The 20768-nt window shown below is 34.2% G+C and overlaps 1 protein-coding gene across 1 annotated transcript; it reads left to right on the forward strand.

Annotated features, from left to right (window-relative positions):
* The first annotated feature begins 287 nt into the window (after window positions 1-287).
* Window positions 288-15223, forward strand: LOC129972613 (toxin-like protein 14). Its single transcript, XM_056086812.1, has 3 exons — window positions 288-445; window positions 6592-6700; window positions 14908-15223. Exons 1-3 carry the CDS (start codon window positions 343-345, stop codon window positions 15047-15049), a joined length of 354 nt encoding a protein of 117 aa, XP_055942787.1. The 5' UTR covers window positions 288-342; the 3' UTR covers window positions 15050-15223.
* Window positions 15224-20768: the final 5545 nt, after the last annotated feature.

The following is a 20768-nucleotide window of genomic DNA, read 5'->3' on the forward strand; positions in this document are numbered from 1 at the left end:
GATATAGCTCAATGTTAATTAACATTATAGATTATTATTGATTAGATTAGTATGGTGGCCGAAGAATCAGGCGCTGAAGGCGGCTAATTTTAAAATAAACAAGTAAATGCGAAAGCAAGTAAAAAAGAAGTATTTTTGTTTTCTTTTCTTTACACTAATCATTGGAATTGACCCACACGTTAGAACACAGGAAACGTTTCCTTATTTTAACCATTATCTTTCTAAAACAATTTCCGAAATATAGCTATTAATGACAGGAAATTTCCCTTCCTGCTTGATTAAATTTTGCCTTTTCGCACCATTTGACTTCAGATCTAGCAAAAGACCAAACAGTTTAACATCATGAAAAGATTCAATATTTTATTTCCACTGACTGCCATTTTTTTGGTATTTCTCGTTCTCGGTGATGCCTATGAGTATAGAAGATATATAGATACATCAAATGGTAAGTTCAAATTTTACATATTATTAAGTTATTCTCTTCCATATTAATCGACGGCTAGCCAGCTACTTAGGACCTTTAACTTAAGAAGGCTATAGGCAAGTCTATTAAAAAATTCCTATTAACTTGACAAATAATTTTGAAAAATATAAATTTTAATAATTACGAAATGTTAGGATAATATTAGGACTTTGTAAGGATCATACTAAGACAAATGTAATTAGTGTCTATCTGCTTTACTTCGTTCACTTTATCATTGCGTGTTTATAAGCATCGAGAACTTGAGTAGTTTATACAAATCCGGATGGGAACGGAAACATAAATCAAAATTAATAACATATACATACTGACAAAGTTATTAAAATAAAAAAAATAATATATGAGTATATTTAATTGAAAATTAGTTAAATCTGAATCTAAATTCATAGTAAATTATTAAAAACTAAAACATTATCACAAAATTAATAAATAAAAAAAAATTGTTCTAAAATTATCATTAAGAAATTGATTTAGTTCAAATGTGTAGAAATGTGAAACTAAATTTGCAGATTTGTTAACAAAGCAGAGTCATAATACAAAGTCTGGGGACGCAAAATGCCTAATCTGCCATTCTTCATAGCTAAATAAAACGCTGTAAAAAATAGGGCATATTTCAATCGTTTTACAGTTCGGATTTTCGGTCGAACTTTGATAATCCAGATCTCCATTTACTAAGTAAGTTCTAGAAAATAAATTTTTCAAGAAAATTCAATTCGAAATATATGTCGAGAAAGAATTGTAATCTTTAAAAAATTCGCATTTGAGATTATGACGAATTTCACAGCTTCCGAACTCCCCGAATCTACCCATTCCAACCAAAAAAAAAAAAAAAATTGTAATTATATCTGTCTGTCAACACAGTGACTCAAAACACTTTCAACTAGTTAAATGAAATTTGTTAGATGGTTTCTACCTCTAATTTGTAGATTTCTTTACAATTTTAAACGAAATCCATTCAGCTGAAGTATATTATATTTAATATACTTCCGCTGATAATTCATATAATCCCGCTTGTAATTTCATATACTTAAATATGTGAAATGTAGTATGTAATTTTGTAATTACATTTGCAGTTTTGTGACAAAATTTGTCTTTAACCAGGGGAAAAAAATCATTCTAAAAAGCACATTTAGTTCTTGTGTATTGACCGCGTCTCAGCGAATAATCACCAAAAAACATACTCTAATGGGATCTGTCGTAACTTTTGTTCGCTAATGGCATGTGGTTAATAATACACAAGTACATTTATTAGACAGTATGCGAGAAAGTTTCGTGGAGACTATTTCGCAGGTTTGAATTATGTCTATCTATATGAGAACGCGATAATTTAAAAACAGAAAAAAGTAGGAAGATAAAAAATAGTATATAATCCTTTAAAATCGTAAATCTTTGTCAAATTTTGAACAAAATCTATCAGTAGGAAATATAAAACATGTCAAATTTTGAACAAAATCTATCAGTAGGAAATATAAACCTTCACGGGGCATGCAAAAAATAATTTATAAACATTGTGAACAAAATAGAAGGAATGCAGTATATGGGTTTAATAGGAATTGTACATGAATTGTTATCAAATTTTTGACCGAATCCTCCAATTTGTTTATTGTTTATAAGTATCACAATTCGTGTGTCTGTGAGCACGAGCCTCAAAACCTAAAAAGCGGAGTGTAGCGTGTGTTGAAAATTTGTAGGCCACTGTCGGAGTTTTAACGAAACGATCAAAAGAAAAAGACACTGAGTAAAAATCATTCAGTGGTATGTCGAATCTATGCTTAAAGCCGCGGTCCAAGACTGGAGGATCTTCACAGATGTGGTCATAAAACTGTCACCCTTCTTTCGTGGTGCCACCCCCGTCTGTGGCAGCAGACCCACGACCGGAGAAATCTTCAGATGGCACGCGTTCTCCTTTCGACAGCTCAAAACCCTCAGTTTCTTTGACACCCCCCCCCCATAGCCTGAACAAATTTTCAGACTCTTTGATGCTTATCCATCTCCCGACATTTTGCAGTAAGCTACAGGCGTACCACGGGCGAGGGAGGAATGTGGTCCCCCAGTGGGTCGGATGTCAGATTTATGACCAAATCCGTGAGGTGGCAGGTCGTTGGACAGCCGCTTAAAGCCGAGGTCCAACGACCGGATGATCTTCACAGATGTGGTCAAAAAACTGTCACCCTTCCTTCGTGGTGCCACCCCCGCCTGTGGCAGCGGACCCACGACCAGAGAAATCTTCAGACGGCACGCGTTCCCCTTTCGACCGCTCAAAACCCTCAGTTTCTTTGACTCCCTTCCCCCACATAGCCCAAACAAATTTTGATGTTTATCCATCTACCGACATTTTGCGGGAAGCTACAGGCGTACCACAGGCGACGGGGGAGTGTGGTCCCCCAGTGGGGTTGGATGTCAGATTTATTACCAAATCCGTGAGGTGGCAGGTCGTTGGACCGCCGCTTTTCGTGGTGCCACCCCCGCCTGTGGCAGCGGATCCACGACCAGAGAAATCTTCAGACGGCACGCGTTCCCCTTTCGACCGCTCAAAACCCTCAGTTTCTTTGGCTCCCTTCCCGCCCCCCCCCCATAGCACAAACAAATTTTCCGGCTCTTTGATGTTTATCCATCTACCGACATTTTGCGGGAAGCTACAGGCGTACCACGGGCGACGGGGGAGTGTGGTCTCCCAGTGGGGTTGGATGTCAGATTTATGACCAAATCCGTGAGGTGGCAGGTCGTTGGACCGCCGCTTTTCGTGGTGCCACCCCCGCCTGTGGCAGCGGACCCACGACCAGAGAAATCTTCAGACGGCACGCGTTCCCCTTTCGACCGCTCAAAACCCTCAGTTTCTTTGACTCCCTTCCCCCCCATAGCCCAAACAAATTTTCCGGCTCTTTGATGTTTATCCATCTACCGACATTTTGCGGGAAGCTACAGGCGTACCACGGGCGACGGGGGAGTGTGGTCTCCCAGTGGGGTTGGATGTCAGATTTATGACCAAATCCGTGAGGTGGCAGGTCGTTGGACCGCCGCTTTTCGTGGTGCCACCCCCGCCTGTGGCAGCGGATCCACGACCAGAGAAATCTTCAGACGGCACGCGTTCCCCTTTCGACCGCTCAAAACCCTCAGTTTCTTTGGCTCCCTTCCCGCCCCCCCCCCCATAGCCCAAACAAATTTTCCGGCTTTTTGATGTTTATCCATCTAGCGACATTTTGCGGAAAGCTACAGGCGTACCACGGGCGACGGGGGAGTGTGGTCTCCCAGTGGGGTTGGATGTCAGATTTATGACCAAATCCGTGAGGTGGCAGGTCGTTGGACCGCCGCTTTTCGTGGTGCCACCCCCGCCTGTGGCAGCGGATCCATGACCAGAGAAATCTTCAGACGGCACGCGTTCCTCTTTCGACCGCTCAAAACCCTCAGTTTCTTTGGCTCCCTTCCAACCCCCCCATAGCCCAAACAAATTTTCCGGCTCTTTGATGTTTATCCATCTACCGACATTTTGCGGAAAGCTACAGGCGTACCACGGGCGACGGGGGAGTGTGGTCTCCCAGTGGGGTTGGATGTCAGATTTATGACCAAATCCGTGAGGTGGCAGGTCGTTGGACCGCCGCTTTTCGTGGTGCCACCCCCGCCTGTGGCAGCGGATCCACGACCAGAGAAATCTTCAGACGGCACGCGTTCCCCTTTCGACCGCTCAAAACCCTCAGTTTCTTTGGCTCCCTTCCCGCCCCCCCCCCTCATAGCCCAAACAAATTTTCCGGCTCTTTGATGTTTATCCATCTAGCGACATTTTGCGGAAAGCTACAGGCGTACCACGGGCGACGGGGGAGTGTGGTCTCCCAGTGGGGTTGGATGTCAGATTTATGACCAAATCCGTGAGGTGGCAGGTCGTGGGACCGCCGCTTTTCGTGGTGCCACCCCCGCCTGTGGCAGCGGATCCACGACCAGAGAAATCTTCAGACGGCACGCGTTCCCCTTTCGACCGCTCAAAACCCTCAGTTTCTTTGGCTCCCTTCCCGCCCCCCCCCCCATAGCCCAAACAAATTTTCCGGCTCTTTGATGTTTATCCATCTAGCGACATTTTGCGGAAAGCTACAGGCGTACCACGGGCGACGGAGGAGTGTGGTCTCCCAGTGGGGTTGGATGTCAGATTTATGACCAAATCCGTGAGGTGGCAGGTCGTTGGACCGCCGCTTTTCGTGGTGCCACCCCCGCCTGTGGCAGCGGATCCATGACCAGAGAAATCTTCAGACGGCATGCGTTCTACTTTCGACCGCTCAAAACCCTCAGTTTCTTTGGCTCCCTTCCCCCCCCCCATAGCCCAAACAAATTTTCCGGCTCTTTGATGTTTATCCATCTACCGACATTTTGCGGAAAGCTACAGGCGTACCACGGGCGACGGGGGAGTGTGGTCTCCCAGTGGGGTTGGATGTCAGATTTATGACCAAATCAGTGAGGTGGCAGGTCGTTGGACCGCCGCTTAAGACGGGTCATATTGCAGACTCATAGGGAAGAATATTTTCACTTGGTTTAGGTATTTTCCGTTATAAATTCAGAAAATCATCTCTCACTCTCTGTCTCTTTCTATACCTGCTTAAGGAAAAGCGGTACACGAAAAATTTTTGTGTCTATAGTTTTCTCAAAATTTGCTTTGTTTTGCTGTATTTGTAGTGTAAACTGTACAGAAATTAAAATTTTTATAATATTTTTACTATTTAGAAATTTAAAGTTTGATTTTTTTTAAAGTTTTCTTAAATTAAAATTTATCAGTTTTTAAAAAAATGCTTTCTTTTATTCAATTTTAAAATTTGTCAACCAAATATTTTTTGAAGAGTACTTTTAATAAACTTACTGGAATCAGACATCCGATTTTGGACATCTGAATTAGTTTCGGAGCAAAAAATATTGACTAAAAAGTTTTTGTGAATTTTTAGAAAATATCAGTTTTTTTTTTTTTTTTGTGTTTTTTTTTGTTACTTTCTCTATTTTAAAAAAAAATTCAAATTAATATTTTTAAAAGTCGAGGAATAATTCTAATCAGGAACAAAAATTTTCAATCCAATAGTTCTTACATTAATGTTGTGATCTTTTCTCCGATTTTCGCAAATTTTAAAAGATTTAACTAATTAGCTATGATTAATTAGTTATGAGTGAGATTGGTAGATAAATAATTTAACGATCTCACTGCATCGAGTCGCAACGCAATAACGCCACGTAAGTGCATGCAATTTTCTAGCAATCTATAAATTAAAAATAATCAAGGAAACAAAGAGCCTGTCTCCCAATCTCAATTTCTGATTTAATTTTACTAATTTTTATCTCACATGTAAGCCTATGGCCCCTAAAAATTTCATCAAGAACCATCCTTATTTGCTTACCCCACAGTTCGAGATCAGAATATTTTGATCATAGAAAACGAATCATAATATTACTCGTGATCGCGTTAAGCGCCATACACAGTAAGAGTATGCCAATTGGAAGAATTATTGTTTGTACGTGAAAGTTATAAAAAAAAAGTACACTTATTATCAAACTACGAGTCTATGTATTATGATGTATTTAAGGTAGCAAAAATAGAATTTTATCTAATTTATGAATAAAGTTTAAAAGTGGATAAAAGTTTCATTACTACGGAAGAAATTTATAAAAATTTGTAATTTGAAAAATGGTTTGTAGAAACAGAGTTCTAGGAAAATCTTTCATATCGATCTCCAAAAACATTAAGGAAACCTTTTCAACAATCAGGAAATAAAATTTCTATTTTATTCATTTCTAAAAATAAAAAAATATGAAGAGATGAAAATTTTAATAAATTCTATTTAAAGGCTTCATTTAATTTCTGGTTGTTGTACTGTACTAAGAAAAGTATTGCTAGCGTCGAAAATTTTGATCTTGACATTTTAGAGGATCTTCAGTTCAAAAAAAAAATCAATTATGGAACTATATCTGACTGTCCGTCTATTTGTTAGAAAATACGATTATTCCATCACACAAGGCACTAAGCAAATGAAATAGAATATGTCGTCTTTATATCAAAGTTTTTCATCACTATCAAGTTTTTAAGAAAATCATTATGTTGATTCGTCTTTTTCTTCTAAGCCTTAAACACTTTTTTTTTTCAGGTTACTGCGAGACCAAACGTTTTGGAAGAATCCCTGTAGGAGAGACATATTATAGTGATGACGACTGTGAAAGAATCATTTGCTCTAATGGACATTACACTGGACAAGGGTAAATTTCACTGTCTTTTTAATTCGTCTTGGGTTAAATTGAAGAAAGCGGTACAGTCGGCAAACTGTAGTTTCTAAAATGCGATAAGCTGCTAAATATGGTAGCCTAACTGTATTCTGTAGTTAACATTTAGGGAATTTTCTACAGTTGGCACGATTTGACAGAAATTGGTCAAAATTCTATACTTAATCTGAGCTCACAATGATTAATATCACAATGAAACGTTTATTTTAAACTAGCCGCTTCTGGCAACCAGCTTGTTCGCCCAGTTAATTCACCTTTTAAGCTCTTAGATAATTAATTTGGAATGTTTTCTTTAATTCACTTTGTTATTTGATACAACTGAAAAGTATCAATTCGATAGAATCAGTTTACTGCAAATTGAAACGTATATATGTCACAACATAAAAGAGGAAGCGAAAATCCTACCTACTACAGACTTAATAATTGATAAAAGCACGCAATTGAATCTTTGATGGATGGATTTGAATTCCATCATAATATTTAAAACTTTATTACATAATGTGTATGAAATTGAATTAAAAATATTATTAAAATCAAGTGAAAATTTCTTGGAAATGAAATTGATATTAATGCAAAGGCATGTTTTAGTCTTAAGGGATACATTCTTGTAAAATAATTATCTTTAAAGATATGAACTTCCATTTCCTTCAATCAGATTAATTATCTGACGACGATTTAGCCTATTTAGGTGCTCACTTAAATCTTCTGTTTGAAGCATATTTCTTGATTTCTTTTATGTCTTCTTTCCTCTGACTGAGTGAGTTGTTTAATGACTAGACGTTCCCTCTTCAGAAAATTTCGTTAAAAATCATTATGAACTTAAATCGTCAAATGAAACAGCTGAAAGTCATATGATGGTTTCTTATACCTTATGTTCGTCTGTCTTTGTCAAAGATATCACAAAAACGCTTTGAACTAGATGATAAAAATTTGATATGCGGTCTTTACACCGAATATATAGATTTCTATCAAATTTTGAACAAAATCCACTCAGAGGAAGTTTGTCTGTACGGATGTCCGAATATAGGTTAACACGATAATTACAGAACAGAATAATGGAAGAAATTCTGTATGCAGAATTAAAATCTATAGTACAGACACTTATCGGTTTTTGAGCCAAATGTAACAAGGCCTGGCCGTCTGTCGCTCTGTACTTTAAGAAACATGTGACCGCGATAATTCGAAAACGCAATGACTTCATTACATCAAATTTGGTATGGGATTTCGTGACAAGTGAAGTTTTGTGTCCAATTTTTATTTCAATCGGTTGAGAAAAACGTGTCTAAAACACAAATTCCATTTTTGGGTCCTATTAATGCATGTCAGGAATTAATCGTAAAACAACTCGCCAAGGAGAAATGCTACATTCACGTCAAAAGTTAATATTTCTTAACTATTGTACGCCAAAGCGATGTAAGACGTTCTCTAATATGATAACTTTATTAGAGAGTATGCGAGAAAATTTTAGGGAGACCACTTTCGCTGGTTTTAAAGAAAATTATTTAAAGTCATTTGTCTTACCTTCAAAATGTGTCGAAAATAAGACACAGTATTGTTAAATAAATTTGTAGCTCGCATAACTACTGCCTTATCAGGGTGATGCTTCATAACACAGGATGCAATTATTTCCCATGCTTTCAGCATCTCCCTTATTTAGTTGGAATGTTGTTGCTTTGTTGCGTTTATTATTTCTTCTGCTCCTAACCAAATCTCCTCCGCATCTTTTTTGCTACGACACAGAACTTTTCGGTAGTTCATTCTTCCACCTTTCAATTTATGCTGCGTATCAATTGCTCTGGTTTTCTCTACTTTTTTGTGCTATTCCTTTTAAAGTTTCCATTTTTTTGCTTGGATGTTTGTAGCAATTAATGTTTTCAATGTACCGAAAATGAAATTAATTCAATAAAATTAAAATTGGTTGGCATTATGAAATTAATGCAAATAATTTGATGAGAGAACCAGATTTTTACCGAAGACGTCTAATTTATAGCAACATTCGAGATTGGTTCAAAAATATTTTATATAGTACTAGCCGCCTTTGGTGACCAGCTGGTTCACCAATCTTAATGTTCGTTAAAATTTTAATAATTAAATATTTTCTGCAATTCCTACTTTAATAGCTTCTTCATCAAAATATTTTAAAACTTCACATTTTGATTGTCATATAATTCACTCATAATATTATAAACCCCTTCAGTCATAACGTAATATGTATCTCTCTAATATTCTGTTAGCTCCCGTAGAATTTATGCTTTAAATTAAAGTGGTTACCTCTATAGCGTGGGAAAAAAACTGAAACTTTATTCATTTGGCGGTGGGGAACATGAAAATATTTTTTGGATGGAAAGTTAGTTTTTAATTAATAATTAAAATTCTAATTAAAAATTTAAAAAAAGGGACCCCAGGTGCACATTCCCGACCTCCAAGGTATACATGTACCAAATTTGGTAGCTGTAGATCAAACGGTCTGGTCTGTACAACGTCAATACACACACACATTGAGCTTTATATAAGTATAGATTATTTACAAACAGCCAGAAAGCCAATTAGACGCCAGAGGTTCCAAATTGTAACAATATGCAATATTAGTAATCAAATGTTTCATTTATCATTATTTAGTCCTGCATTTTCAAACTTAGCTCTCCTTGTTCTCTAAGAGATAACCAGTTTATAATTTATGAATAACAGTAAGGAATGGTGCTTATTTAATATTGGTCCTAGATGCCATTTTATGTAGGCATACCTCCGATTCTAAAAAGTGATCGCACATCGTGCATTTTATCTCGAGGCATGAAAATTAAATAACATATTCGCATTGAAAAGAAAAACCAATCTATTAATGAACTTTTCTGAGTAATGTTATTAAAAAATGAGTGTTTAATTTTTTTTATATAATTTAGACAATTTTGATAAAATTTATCTTTAAACAATTTTGCAACGTGACCAATAGAGACAGTTGCAGGCAGAAAATATAAGCATATCTCTGATAAACTGAACGAAAAAAAAAAAATTAGAGGAGAAATTATTGAAAAAAGATAAATTCCCTTAAATGTTTTTAAAAACAAATATGGGCAGCAATCTGAAGAAATGCATGATTCACAGTGCTAATAAAACTAAGTTAAGCTAAAAAAGCTTTCACTTATAAAGTTTTAAATGATATAATTGCAAAACACAACATTTTATGCCAATGTAAGTTCTTTATTGTCATATTAACAATATGTTCTTCTCTGGTTATTAAACTTATAATTAAATCGTTTTAAAAGATTCATGGAAATTAACTTATTAAAAAAGAAAGAATTAATATTATCAAATGTACGATTAATGAAAAAATATTTCACCGATTTATACCAAAATCGCAGTAGATGTTTGAATTATCTTGTTATTTTCGACAGTTAAAATTGTTATATTAGACAAGAAATTATCACAACATACATATTTATAACTGCTTCGATATCCATTTCAAATTGAATTGATATTCATGCTTAAAATGTTCACGATATTCAAATAGATTGAATACCCTTTTCTATTTTATCATGAACATTTATTATTAATTTATATTTGCAGATATTTCTTAGAAATAGTTTTAAAAAATCATGTGTTTATAAGAAAATAATTAATACAACAAATCTGTGTAAAAAATGACTTCTTACCTCTTTCAAAACAGTTTCAGTTTTAACTATTTTTCAATGATTCGCATCGCCTTTGTTCTTATCGTTTAAATTTTTGTTCTTATTCTTTGTTCCTAAATTTTTGTTCTTAATCTTTGCTCCTAAATCGTTATTCTTATTCCTGTCTTGAACAGTTGACAACAGATAGAGATATTTGTCCAATGGGAGTTGAAGGGATAGAGAGATATAAAGACACTTCATTTCCCTCGGACATAAATTTAGGAGGATGCTAACCCCCTTTTATCATCATTAAATTACAAGACCCTTTCAGCTCTTAAATGTACTCCTGTGTATAAAGAAGAAATGCTCACGTTGCCTCAGTTTCGTTTACTGTCAATACTTCTGAGCATTATAAAAAAGATTTTATTCGCCAAGTGCACACATTTTACTTAGAAGAACGAACACACAAAAGAGTCAAAACTATATATTTTTTCTAACATTATATAGTATTGAATTAAAATTAAAAAATAATTAAAATAAAGCCTTAAATTTTTCAGCAGAATGATAATATATATATATATGTGTGTGTGTGTGTGTGTGTGTGTGTGTGTGTGTGTGTGTGTGTGTGTGTGTGTGTGTGTGTGTGTGTGTGTGTGTGTGTGTGTGTGTGTGTGTGCTGCCGATTCAGCATTACGATATAGGTTTTGAGGGCTTCCCCCCCCCCAAAGTCTGAAGTCATCTCAAGTTAGTTTACTGTCTCCAACGCCTGTGCGGAAATCCTTCACTGACTAATTAGAGTTATTTTTAACCTTTTTAAAAAGAATTTCGAACTTTTAAGAATGTTAAAAATTAAATCTCAATGTATTCTCATCTATTCTTCTATTTAAAGAATAATTGTATTTTTTTTATTAAGATACATTTATTATATTAACACGAATTGTAATTCTTTTTATTCATTTAATACAGCTGGTTCATAAATGTTATATTTCAATGCCAATTTAATTAAATTAGCTTTGTTATGTTTAAACAAATTATTCATACAAGGGGAGGGCACGGCGTTGATAACTGAGTTCGGGATGAGATTTAGTATAATGATAGTATACATTTAGAATGTTCATTCATGAAAATATTAAAACGCAATGGCCAGTCAATTTCGAAAAAATGGTCTTCAAAGTTTCGGTAAAGCTTATATACTGATAACTTGACTCACGTCCCAACTATCACGTCCCGTCCCGCAACATATTAGTCAAAACTATCTGTAAATCGTTAATTAAATTTAAATAGTTTTATTTTTTTAAATGCACCGGTATTTATAATTTTTTTAAATTTAAATTTTATTATTATGTATTTTAATACTAAATATTTATATTTGGATAAAAAAAATTAAAAACATATTAATTAAAAGTATTTGTAAATTTTTATTTGAATAAGAATGTTTAAAAAAAACCCATTCACAACCAGATTCGAACCATTACCTTCCTCGTACGAGACGGTTACCTAGACAACCACGCCATTAGGATAATCGGGACTTAAGTGAAGTTATCAGTATATAAGCCTTATCAAAAGTTTGAGGACCATTTTCTCGAAATTGACTGGCCATTGCGTTTTAATATTTTCGTGAATGAACATTCTAAATGTATACTATCATTATACTAAATCTCATCCCGAACTCAGATATCAACCCCGTGCCCCCCCCCCTTATTAATATAAATTTTTGATTATGAAACTGGTTAGTTCTGAAAGGCATCCTATGGAATAATTATTCTCATAATTATATATCTAATAATTATTTTTATAACTATTTTCAATATTTATATAAAAAGCTGTAAAATATGTGATGATTAAGTAAAAAAATATTTCAAAAGTACTTTAAAAAAGTACTAAATATTAAAAAAAATTATAAATGTAAATGAACATAAATATGAAATAATACAAATAAATATAAATTCTCCTTCATGAAATAGCAATCAATTTTAATATGAATATTATAACTTTGCAGACTAGCTTTTAAATATTTACAAAAATAAAAATTACTATCACCGACGTTCAGAGTATTTAGAATATAAATATCTAAATATGGAAATGGCCCCTTAGTAGAAAGTTTCAAATATCTCCCGACGTAATCATGGTATATAAACCAAAATTTTTACCCAGGGTAATTTTTCTATGGTAAATATATTTATATTACAATAAATTACAATATATGAAATAGTAAATATATGAATTCAAAAATGTGTTGCCATTTGAAATTTCAAAGTAGAATTCTAAATATGCATACAATTTCCTATGAAAATTTTTGGTTCAGCATCTTTTAATGTTCCTTATTACTTTTAAAATGTTACCTGCAGTTTTCATATAGGATGATTGACAGAAGAATAAAACTGAGTGGCTTTTCTTTTTACATGAGATTGATTAATGCAATCCAGTAAATGCTCTAAATAACTAGCAATTCTTCCATCGACGGCCTAATGAATAAGGTGATAGGCATTTTTTTTTTTTTTTTTTTTACATATTTTTTTCACATTTCACTATCACCACAAAAATGAAAGATTGCATAAATTATTCACAATGATAATAGGTAACCCAATAAATGCTCTAATGACAAGTGATTCCTACATCGACGGCCCAATGAATGATGTGACAGCTCAGTTAAAAAAAACCACAAGTTCTCTTTTCTTGTTCTAATTTTCACTTCTCTGATAACAGATACAGAAGCTAAACGCTCGGTACAACAGCATGGCTTGCATATAACACTTAAAAGTTAGGTACACTTGTGGCGCCCTCTACGTAATTCAGTACTTTTTGCATTGAGAATGCGCCAACACCTTAACACTTTATATTTAAAGTGACAGCGAATGAAATATTCTAGTTTGAAGCAATGGCGGTGGAATTTGATATACAAGTGAAGTTAAAATAGACTACATGTTATTAAAGCTGACTTAAAATATATTAAATGCAACAAAATATCTTAGGTACAGACTTTTTATGAACTTCGAATTACAAGAAGCTCAGTACTATCACAAGTTTTTTAAAAACAAGCTCAAACTATCTTATTTTCTTAAATATTCTTAAATAGTATTTAGCTTTTCTGAATTCAGTTTACCTAAATGATTAATTTTTCTTTTAAATTTAAGTTCCCTATTTTTTATATTGAGAAATTGTATACCATGTAAGATATTGAGTTTAATGCATACTATAGGAATTTTACATAAAAAGTATCATCTTCCCTCCCCCCCTCACTTTCCTATCTAATAATTTTCAATTATCCGACAATGACTTTCCCCTTTGATAAGAGGAACTGAGACTAATGATACATAAAATTTATCCTGAATTTATTTGTTTATTCATACTATAGCAATATTAGTGTGATAAAAAAGTATCCGGTATGCTTCATTTAAAATACATATATAATAGATATCGTCTGCAAACTTTTATTAAACATTTTTACGACTTCTTTAAAAATCTGACAATAGTCAGGAATTAATTTTATTTTATTGTCTGAAAATAAATTTGTTTTTAAAGAAATAAGAATTTTCACTTTATTAATTTTCAGAAATAGCGAGTGCTACTGAGTAAAGAACATGCATCACATTTTGTTTTCGAAAATCAATTTCTGTTACAAAAGTGTTTAAAATATTGCAAAAAGTTTGATTCTTTATCAAAAACAACTGTATTTAATAATTATCTCAAGTTGTTATGTTAACCAAATGTTTAAAGATAGTTAAGAATCTGTCGTTGATGACTGCGATATGATAGTGCAGCCACTTCGATTAATGATCAAATATCGATGTCAAAGAATAGGTACTTGAGGATCTTTGTTTGACAATAAGAGACATCACTGAACAAATTCTTATACCATTTGGTTCCTGCCCAAGAAATTTTAAAAGATCTTTAGGATTGCGTCACCTCTCGAGTTTTCCTTAAGCCTTTGAAATTATTCGAAAATTATAATCCTTTCAAATGACTCGAGATATGCTTTCTCAAAACAATTCGTTTCTAAAAATTAAAGACATCTTCAAAATCATTAAAAAGTAAAGATAATTTTCTGCTTTCTTTGATTCTTGTGGTGCTGAGATTATGAATTCCTATCAACTAACAAAAAAGTCAATACTCTTTTTTATTTCATTCCGTTTGTGTGCAGCAATTCTTCGAAAACCGGCTGAAATGTGAAGAGAACTCAGGGTTTTGTATAAAGCGCCTTCTCATAGTGCAATTAATATTTACGAGTTTTTAACTAAATATTTAACAAATTATGCTTCATAAGCTCCGTATTCACCTGGTGTTACACCGTGTGACTTTTTCTGTCTTCATACTCACCGTTTCGAATCCATCAACTCTACAAAGGAAAATTCGCTATGAGCTTAAAAGCGGTTTCAAAAAATTCTTGCATGCTTTGATTATTGGAAAAACGTGCGGACCAGTCGGAGGAGTTTACTTTGAAGAAACTGCTATAAAATCTGATCAATAAATTGATAATTTGTGTTTTATGCCACCATTCCAAGTACTTTTTGATCACAATAGTAAGTCATATTTCAATATGACAAAAAACTAATTCCCTGCTTTGTCTTCCTATAGGTGTGGTCAATCAGCATTATCGGGAAGCCCCAATTGTCATCTGGTCCGAAGATCTGGACATTACCCGGACTGTTGCAGGTCTGACATTGTGTGTGCTGAAGGAGATGATCCCAGCAATGTCGTCATTACTGGTGTGTTATAATGTGATGTCACTCCTTTTGTATTCCAGGATGGAAGTTAACTGCATTGGATATCATCAAAAAGTTTGTTTTCTTATTTCTTGCGGTAAATAATTGTACGCTATTTACTATATATATATTAGATTCTATGTATCTTGTTGGTCAACTTCTTCAATAAATGACTTCTACTCATTTCATTTTGGGTATGACTGCGAATGATTTTAAGATACATCCCAATACTATATTCGCTTGTATAATAATTTTCTTCATAGGACGAAGGATTATATTAAGGCTTAGAATTAGGGATAGAGTAAGCTCTCTAAGGATCATTAGGCAAGGTTTAAGAGAACTTCCAAACTTCCAAAACTAAATATTTATTTAAATTTATTTTAATTTAATATATTTATTTATTATATTAATATTTTTAAGTATCACAAGAAGCTGAATTAGCAAAATACTTAACTGCGAATTACTGCGAATTACATTCAAACGAATTGAATACAATATGATTTTTATATATATATAAAAAGGAAAATAAAGTAATTTTAAATAAAATGGTAAGCAAATTTTACAAAACTTTTTAACGCGTTCTAAATAATCAGATATAAAGTTCTCGGGAAATCCGACTTTAAATCAATCAACAAACTACAAATCAAATGAAAGCGCAAAATTAGATAAACTTGAAAATACAGCAAAATTAATCTGACAGTTGCTTACTTTGCCTATCCGACAATAGCCTTGTTTAGAATACGACATGGTAAACCATCGTCTTAAAATGATAGATAATGATTTTAGACAAAAAAAAAAATAAAAAAAACAGTGGGAGTGGGTTTCCAAAACTCTATCGCATATTCTATAATAAAGATGTTATCCCACAGAAACATTGCATGAAACTGGTGTAAAGTCTCGATCCAATAAAAGGTAGCGTTATGATCAAATTCTTTATTTACAGCTTTATTTACATAAAATTACAGTTCATCATCTAGGTTAAATGTGATATTCGTATTCTATTCGACACAACAAGGATGGTTCCTCGAATACTTTCGGAGAAACCTCCCAAGAAAATAGCTAGCCGACTCTTAGCGTTCTCGCAAACACAGGCGTAGCTCCAGGGATCCACCGAATCTTCTCGGGTGGAATTCTCGTCGGACACTTCGCTCTCTGCTTCTTTCTGCACGATTCTTCTCCCTCTTCCAATCTCCTCGCACTTTTATCCTGCTCCCACCCTCATTCACATCGGACCATTTTCCCGGTTATCCAATAGTAGTTCAGCAACAACTTCACTGGTCTACCGTTGACCGTGGGAATCCGTTGAAGAGCCACCCTTCACAATGTAAGGAATGCAGGTTTACATCTGTTTCAAATACAATGCTGGTGGGTCCCTTATCTGGACTCGCACTAATTGCCCAGATGTCCTTACTTTAAAGGGGTTGACCACCTGGCACTTCTGGAAACACTTACACTGCGGTAGGGCGTCGCCATTGCTGATACTGCTGTCTGGATGCTAATTATGGTGTGTGGGGAAAAGGAACGTCACCATGGTCAAGCAGGGAAGAAGCTGAATCATTACACTGGTATACAGTAGTTACAAAATATTAATCTTTGGCGAGAATATTGCATTTTTACTGAATCTATCATGTCATCTTTGGTGAGTTATTTGGCGTTTAATCCCTGGAATGAGGTGAATAATATTTAAAAAAAGAATTTCTAATTTAGACACGTTTTCTTCAACCGATTGAAACAAAGGTTTCATACAAAACTGCATTTGTAGTCACAAAATCCCATATCAAATGTAATATATTTAAGTTACTGCGTTTTGGAGATATCGCGTTTATATGTTTCTGAAAGTACAGATCAACAGACGGCCAACCCCTTGTGACGTCTCTTAAAAGCAAAAATGGTCAACAACCTTTTAGTTCAATATTTTTTTTAATAAGTAATTAATTGCACACATCACATACACATATATAAAGATATAAAGTGGTTTCAGCATTTAAATTTGTTAACAGGAGGCCATATTCCTCGAACACATCACAGACACCGTTTACCACACACCATTTTCACATCACTCCATCAAGCCGTCTTTCGTTCTGGTCTTTTTTAGAGTTCGTTCATAGAGGGCGCTAGTCAGTACACCCTCCATGGATTTGGTTCAAAATTTGACATTTGTCCACACTATAGATGTTAAACTGTGCACCGAATTTTACCTCTCTAGATCTCTTCGTTTTGTAGTTATCTTGTTTAATTGCATTCGAACAGCCGGATAGACAGACTTCCTCTAAATGGATTTTGCTCACAATTTGATAGAAATCTATAAATTTGATGTAAAGACCGTATAGCAAATTTCATCCATCTAGCTCAAAGAGTTTTTGAGTTATCTTTGTCATAGACAGACAGACGCACATTTTCCAAAAACGTATTAAGTCCAGGTGTAAAACATAGAATTCGCCAAAAATTCGAGTTCGTTTGTTTGACGATTACTATACTTTTTTTATACTATGTATACTAAAAAAAAGAGAATGCTTTCACATTATTTCACGTACAGTAGAGTCGATTACCCAGAATAAATGGCAAACAAAACATCTTGATAAAAAAAATTTACGAATAAACCATTTTTATATATAAAATTGAAAAAAAGTACAATATTTAGAATATACTTAATTTATCATTGGTTAAAATAAGGCAGTTTATTCATCGACTTCGTTTTTTCAATAGCGTTTCTATGAACACATAGTCTTTTCTCTGCATTAATTTTTTGAGCAGCTAATGTGTTCTTGGAATTCTAAGTATCAAGAATTACGACATTTTGTTACCGCAGAGTTATGGTTTAACTTCCTGACGGTATCATGCCCTCTTCTTCTGCAGGAATCGGTTTATTTTGTATAACCTACGAAAATTGTCTTCGTTTTCAAATTTCATTTAGAACTAAGTTATTGATTTATGTGACCAATCACACACAGCTTCCTCGTAAGCATTTTCACACTATCTTCAAAAAAAAAAAAAAAAAAAAAGTATCCGGGAATATTATCAAAGTCCACCGACAGAGGGGGCAATGCAGATATAATGATGATCCTTTGGTACTTTTCCGTTAGCCGGACGCCAATTGTGAACCACACGCGAATTTGGCGGAATTCTACATTATCTGGCGATTTTTCGCTTGCGCCCGGCTAACGGAAAAGTATCAATCCTTCCCTCAAATTTTCGCCACTTCATTCTTAATCATTTAGTTGAATAACCCATTGTATAAACGGGATATAAAAGTATTTTCAAAATCTTTAAAAGAATATATATATATATATATATATTTTCCTATTTTTCTGGTTTGTACACATCTTGAAATTTTTTGACATTTATTAATTAGAGATATTGTTGAATTCTGGGATGACAGCCTTTGTAGCTAAAAATCCCTAAATCCCCCTCATTCAAACAAACAAACTTGTGCACATTTTAAAAGAAATAATTACCCTCATCACAGTAAAAATGATCCTAGAATCAAGAAACTTTGCTTCTCAGTTAAGTCTATTTTAAAGTTTACTCAGAACAAAATCCAGAAATAGGATCCGACTGTCAAATTACAAATCTTACAATTCAATAACAGGAATGCACATGGCCGTCGCTATATGATGGTGAAGTGTCCGCTTCCGAACCATTAGGTTTCAAGTTCGAGTCTCTATTCCACCGAAGAACTGTTGCATAACCGGGTCTGGTGCAAGTTAAATCCATCGGGCCAAACGTCCTCCCGCTGGTGGGTGTGGAAGTTTGAACAGGAAGGTGCCTGCTCAAGAGTCGCTCTCATCATCTGACAGCAGTTCAGATTTACGAGATCCGTCCCAAAACAGATCTAGTGTTGCTTTAAAATGGGACGTTAATATGACTGAACAAAAGCGTGTTATTTTTACAACGCAGCAACTTTTTTTAAATAACATTTTTATATTTTTCTTTCTACATTCATCACAAAGGTTTTACATGTAAAATATTATAGCATATGGGATGTATTTAACAGTGAGAAAAGCCTTAAAGACTTACAAATAATGTAGTTTCACATTCATTCGCAGATATAACTTCGCATAAGATAAAACGAAAGAACTTTTAAACTGTAATAAATAAACATACTATGACAAATCAAACTTAACCACAAATGGGTAGACGTTTTGATTTATTGGAAACTATGATAATCCAGCTTTTGACGTAAGTCCTAATATTAGTACAGGTGAATTCAGGTTTTTCGATATATTTTATCAAGATTGTTTATTATATGATGCAGAACTAATTTTTTTGACTTTTTGCTTTGTATCCCAAAAATTATATAATTTTGACAGTCTATACTGAACCATGATTTCACGAGTATATTATTTAACAAAGCGAAATATATTGAAAATGCTTTCACATACATACTAATAGAGTTAATACAATTTTTATCAATCTATTCACTTCATTAAACTTCAGAAACTAGTGAAATGTACTGTTGCAGTTATAATAATGTTTTCCGTTTAGATGAATCTGGCTGCCGTTCAAAAACACGACACATAGTATACAGATAGATTTTTAAATCTTATGATTTGCTGACACGCCATATTCTGTCTTCAAAAATATGGGTGACTGTGGTATAAAGCCGAAGATTTTGCCCAACTGTGTGCAGGGCTCAGCTGTTTATGTGTCCACAATAAATTTTGTAATGATTCTGCTGAAATAAAAAAAAAGTTGCTAAATAAGGAAAAATTGTCAAAATTTCTTCTCGAAGAACATTTCCTCAGAAGGTATTTTTTTGCACCGACGGTGGGAAGGGGCGGGGTGCTGCATCATATTCGATAGGAAAGCTTCCTTGGGATCTCCTCTGGCATCACCCCTGCTTATGACTTTCTGGTAATATTTTCTCCTGAAGAAAATAAAGAATAAGAAGAAAAAAAGTGGATTTTTCGATGATGGGAATTCCGCTCACGGATAAACAATATAAAATTGCTTATAAAATTTGAAGTTCTTTCCATAAGTTTGTAATTCTGGTCTTCTCGAATTAAAAAGCATTTCGCCAATTACACATGGAGTAATTGCGTAGAACAATGGCGGTTTTCAGATTTGGTGAGTAAGTTCGCTGGGATGGAGTAAGGCGGTCGATTAAAAAATATTTTTAGGGAAGCTGCCTGTTAATCTGCTTGTTCTTTATTCATTTGATGAACTTAGTCTCATAGAATCGAGGAAAATCTTAATTTTTAACTAAATTGCAGATACCCAGTCTATAGCCAATGAGAAATGACCTAATGGTATCTAGTATAATCTACAGCAATAGAAATGTAAAAGTTACGAAGCTCTTTTGTTTTGTCATGTTTTTATTTGTAAATACTATGGCTGACATTAGTCATCCATTTTCTTTTCATACTGTTTACTCGCTGCACATTTATTTTCTGTGCATGAATAATTTTCATTCATTTCCCTTAAGCATGGCAAGAACTATTCGACTGAAGTCTGTAAACAAAGATTGTTTCATGTTGCCTTATTCATCTTCTCTTGATGCCAAGCAAGTTTGTATTTTCTTTCATATATTACTTGCATGCTTCTCTCTTTATTTCCTCATACAAGTATTTAAACTGATCAGAAAGTTATATATTTATGCTTTGCAATTTATATTTGACTGCTGGGGTCTGGTAGAAATGTTTCGGCTTTAGGACTATAAACCTAATTTGATCACAGATTTGCTGCAATTGTGGCTTGGTGTTCCCTAAATAAGACGTCGAAAGAGAAAAGCCC

This window comes from Argiope bruennichi, chromosome 6 (genome assembly GCF_947563725.1).
Source record: "Argiope bruennichi chromosome 6, qqArgBrue1.1, whole genome shotgun sequence".
Lineage (NCBI taxonomy): Eukaryota > Metazoa > Arthropoda > Arachnida > Araneae > Araneidae > Argiope > Argiope bruennichi.

Excerpts from the sequence above, each read along its gene's own strand:
- LOC129972613 (XM_056086812.1), top strand. The coding sequence starts at position 343 with ATGAAAAGATTCAATATTTTATTTCCACTGACTGCCATTTTTTTGGTA. Across the intron at positions 446-6,591 it reads ATATATAGATACATCAAATG|GTTACTGCGAGACCAAACGT; the intron begins GTAAGTTCAAAT and ends TTTTTTTTTCAG. Across the intron at positions 6,701-14,907 it reads GGACATTACACTGGACAAGG|GTGTGGTCAATCAGCATTAT; the intron begins GTAAATTTCACT and ends GTCTTCCTATAG.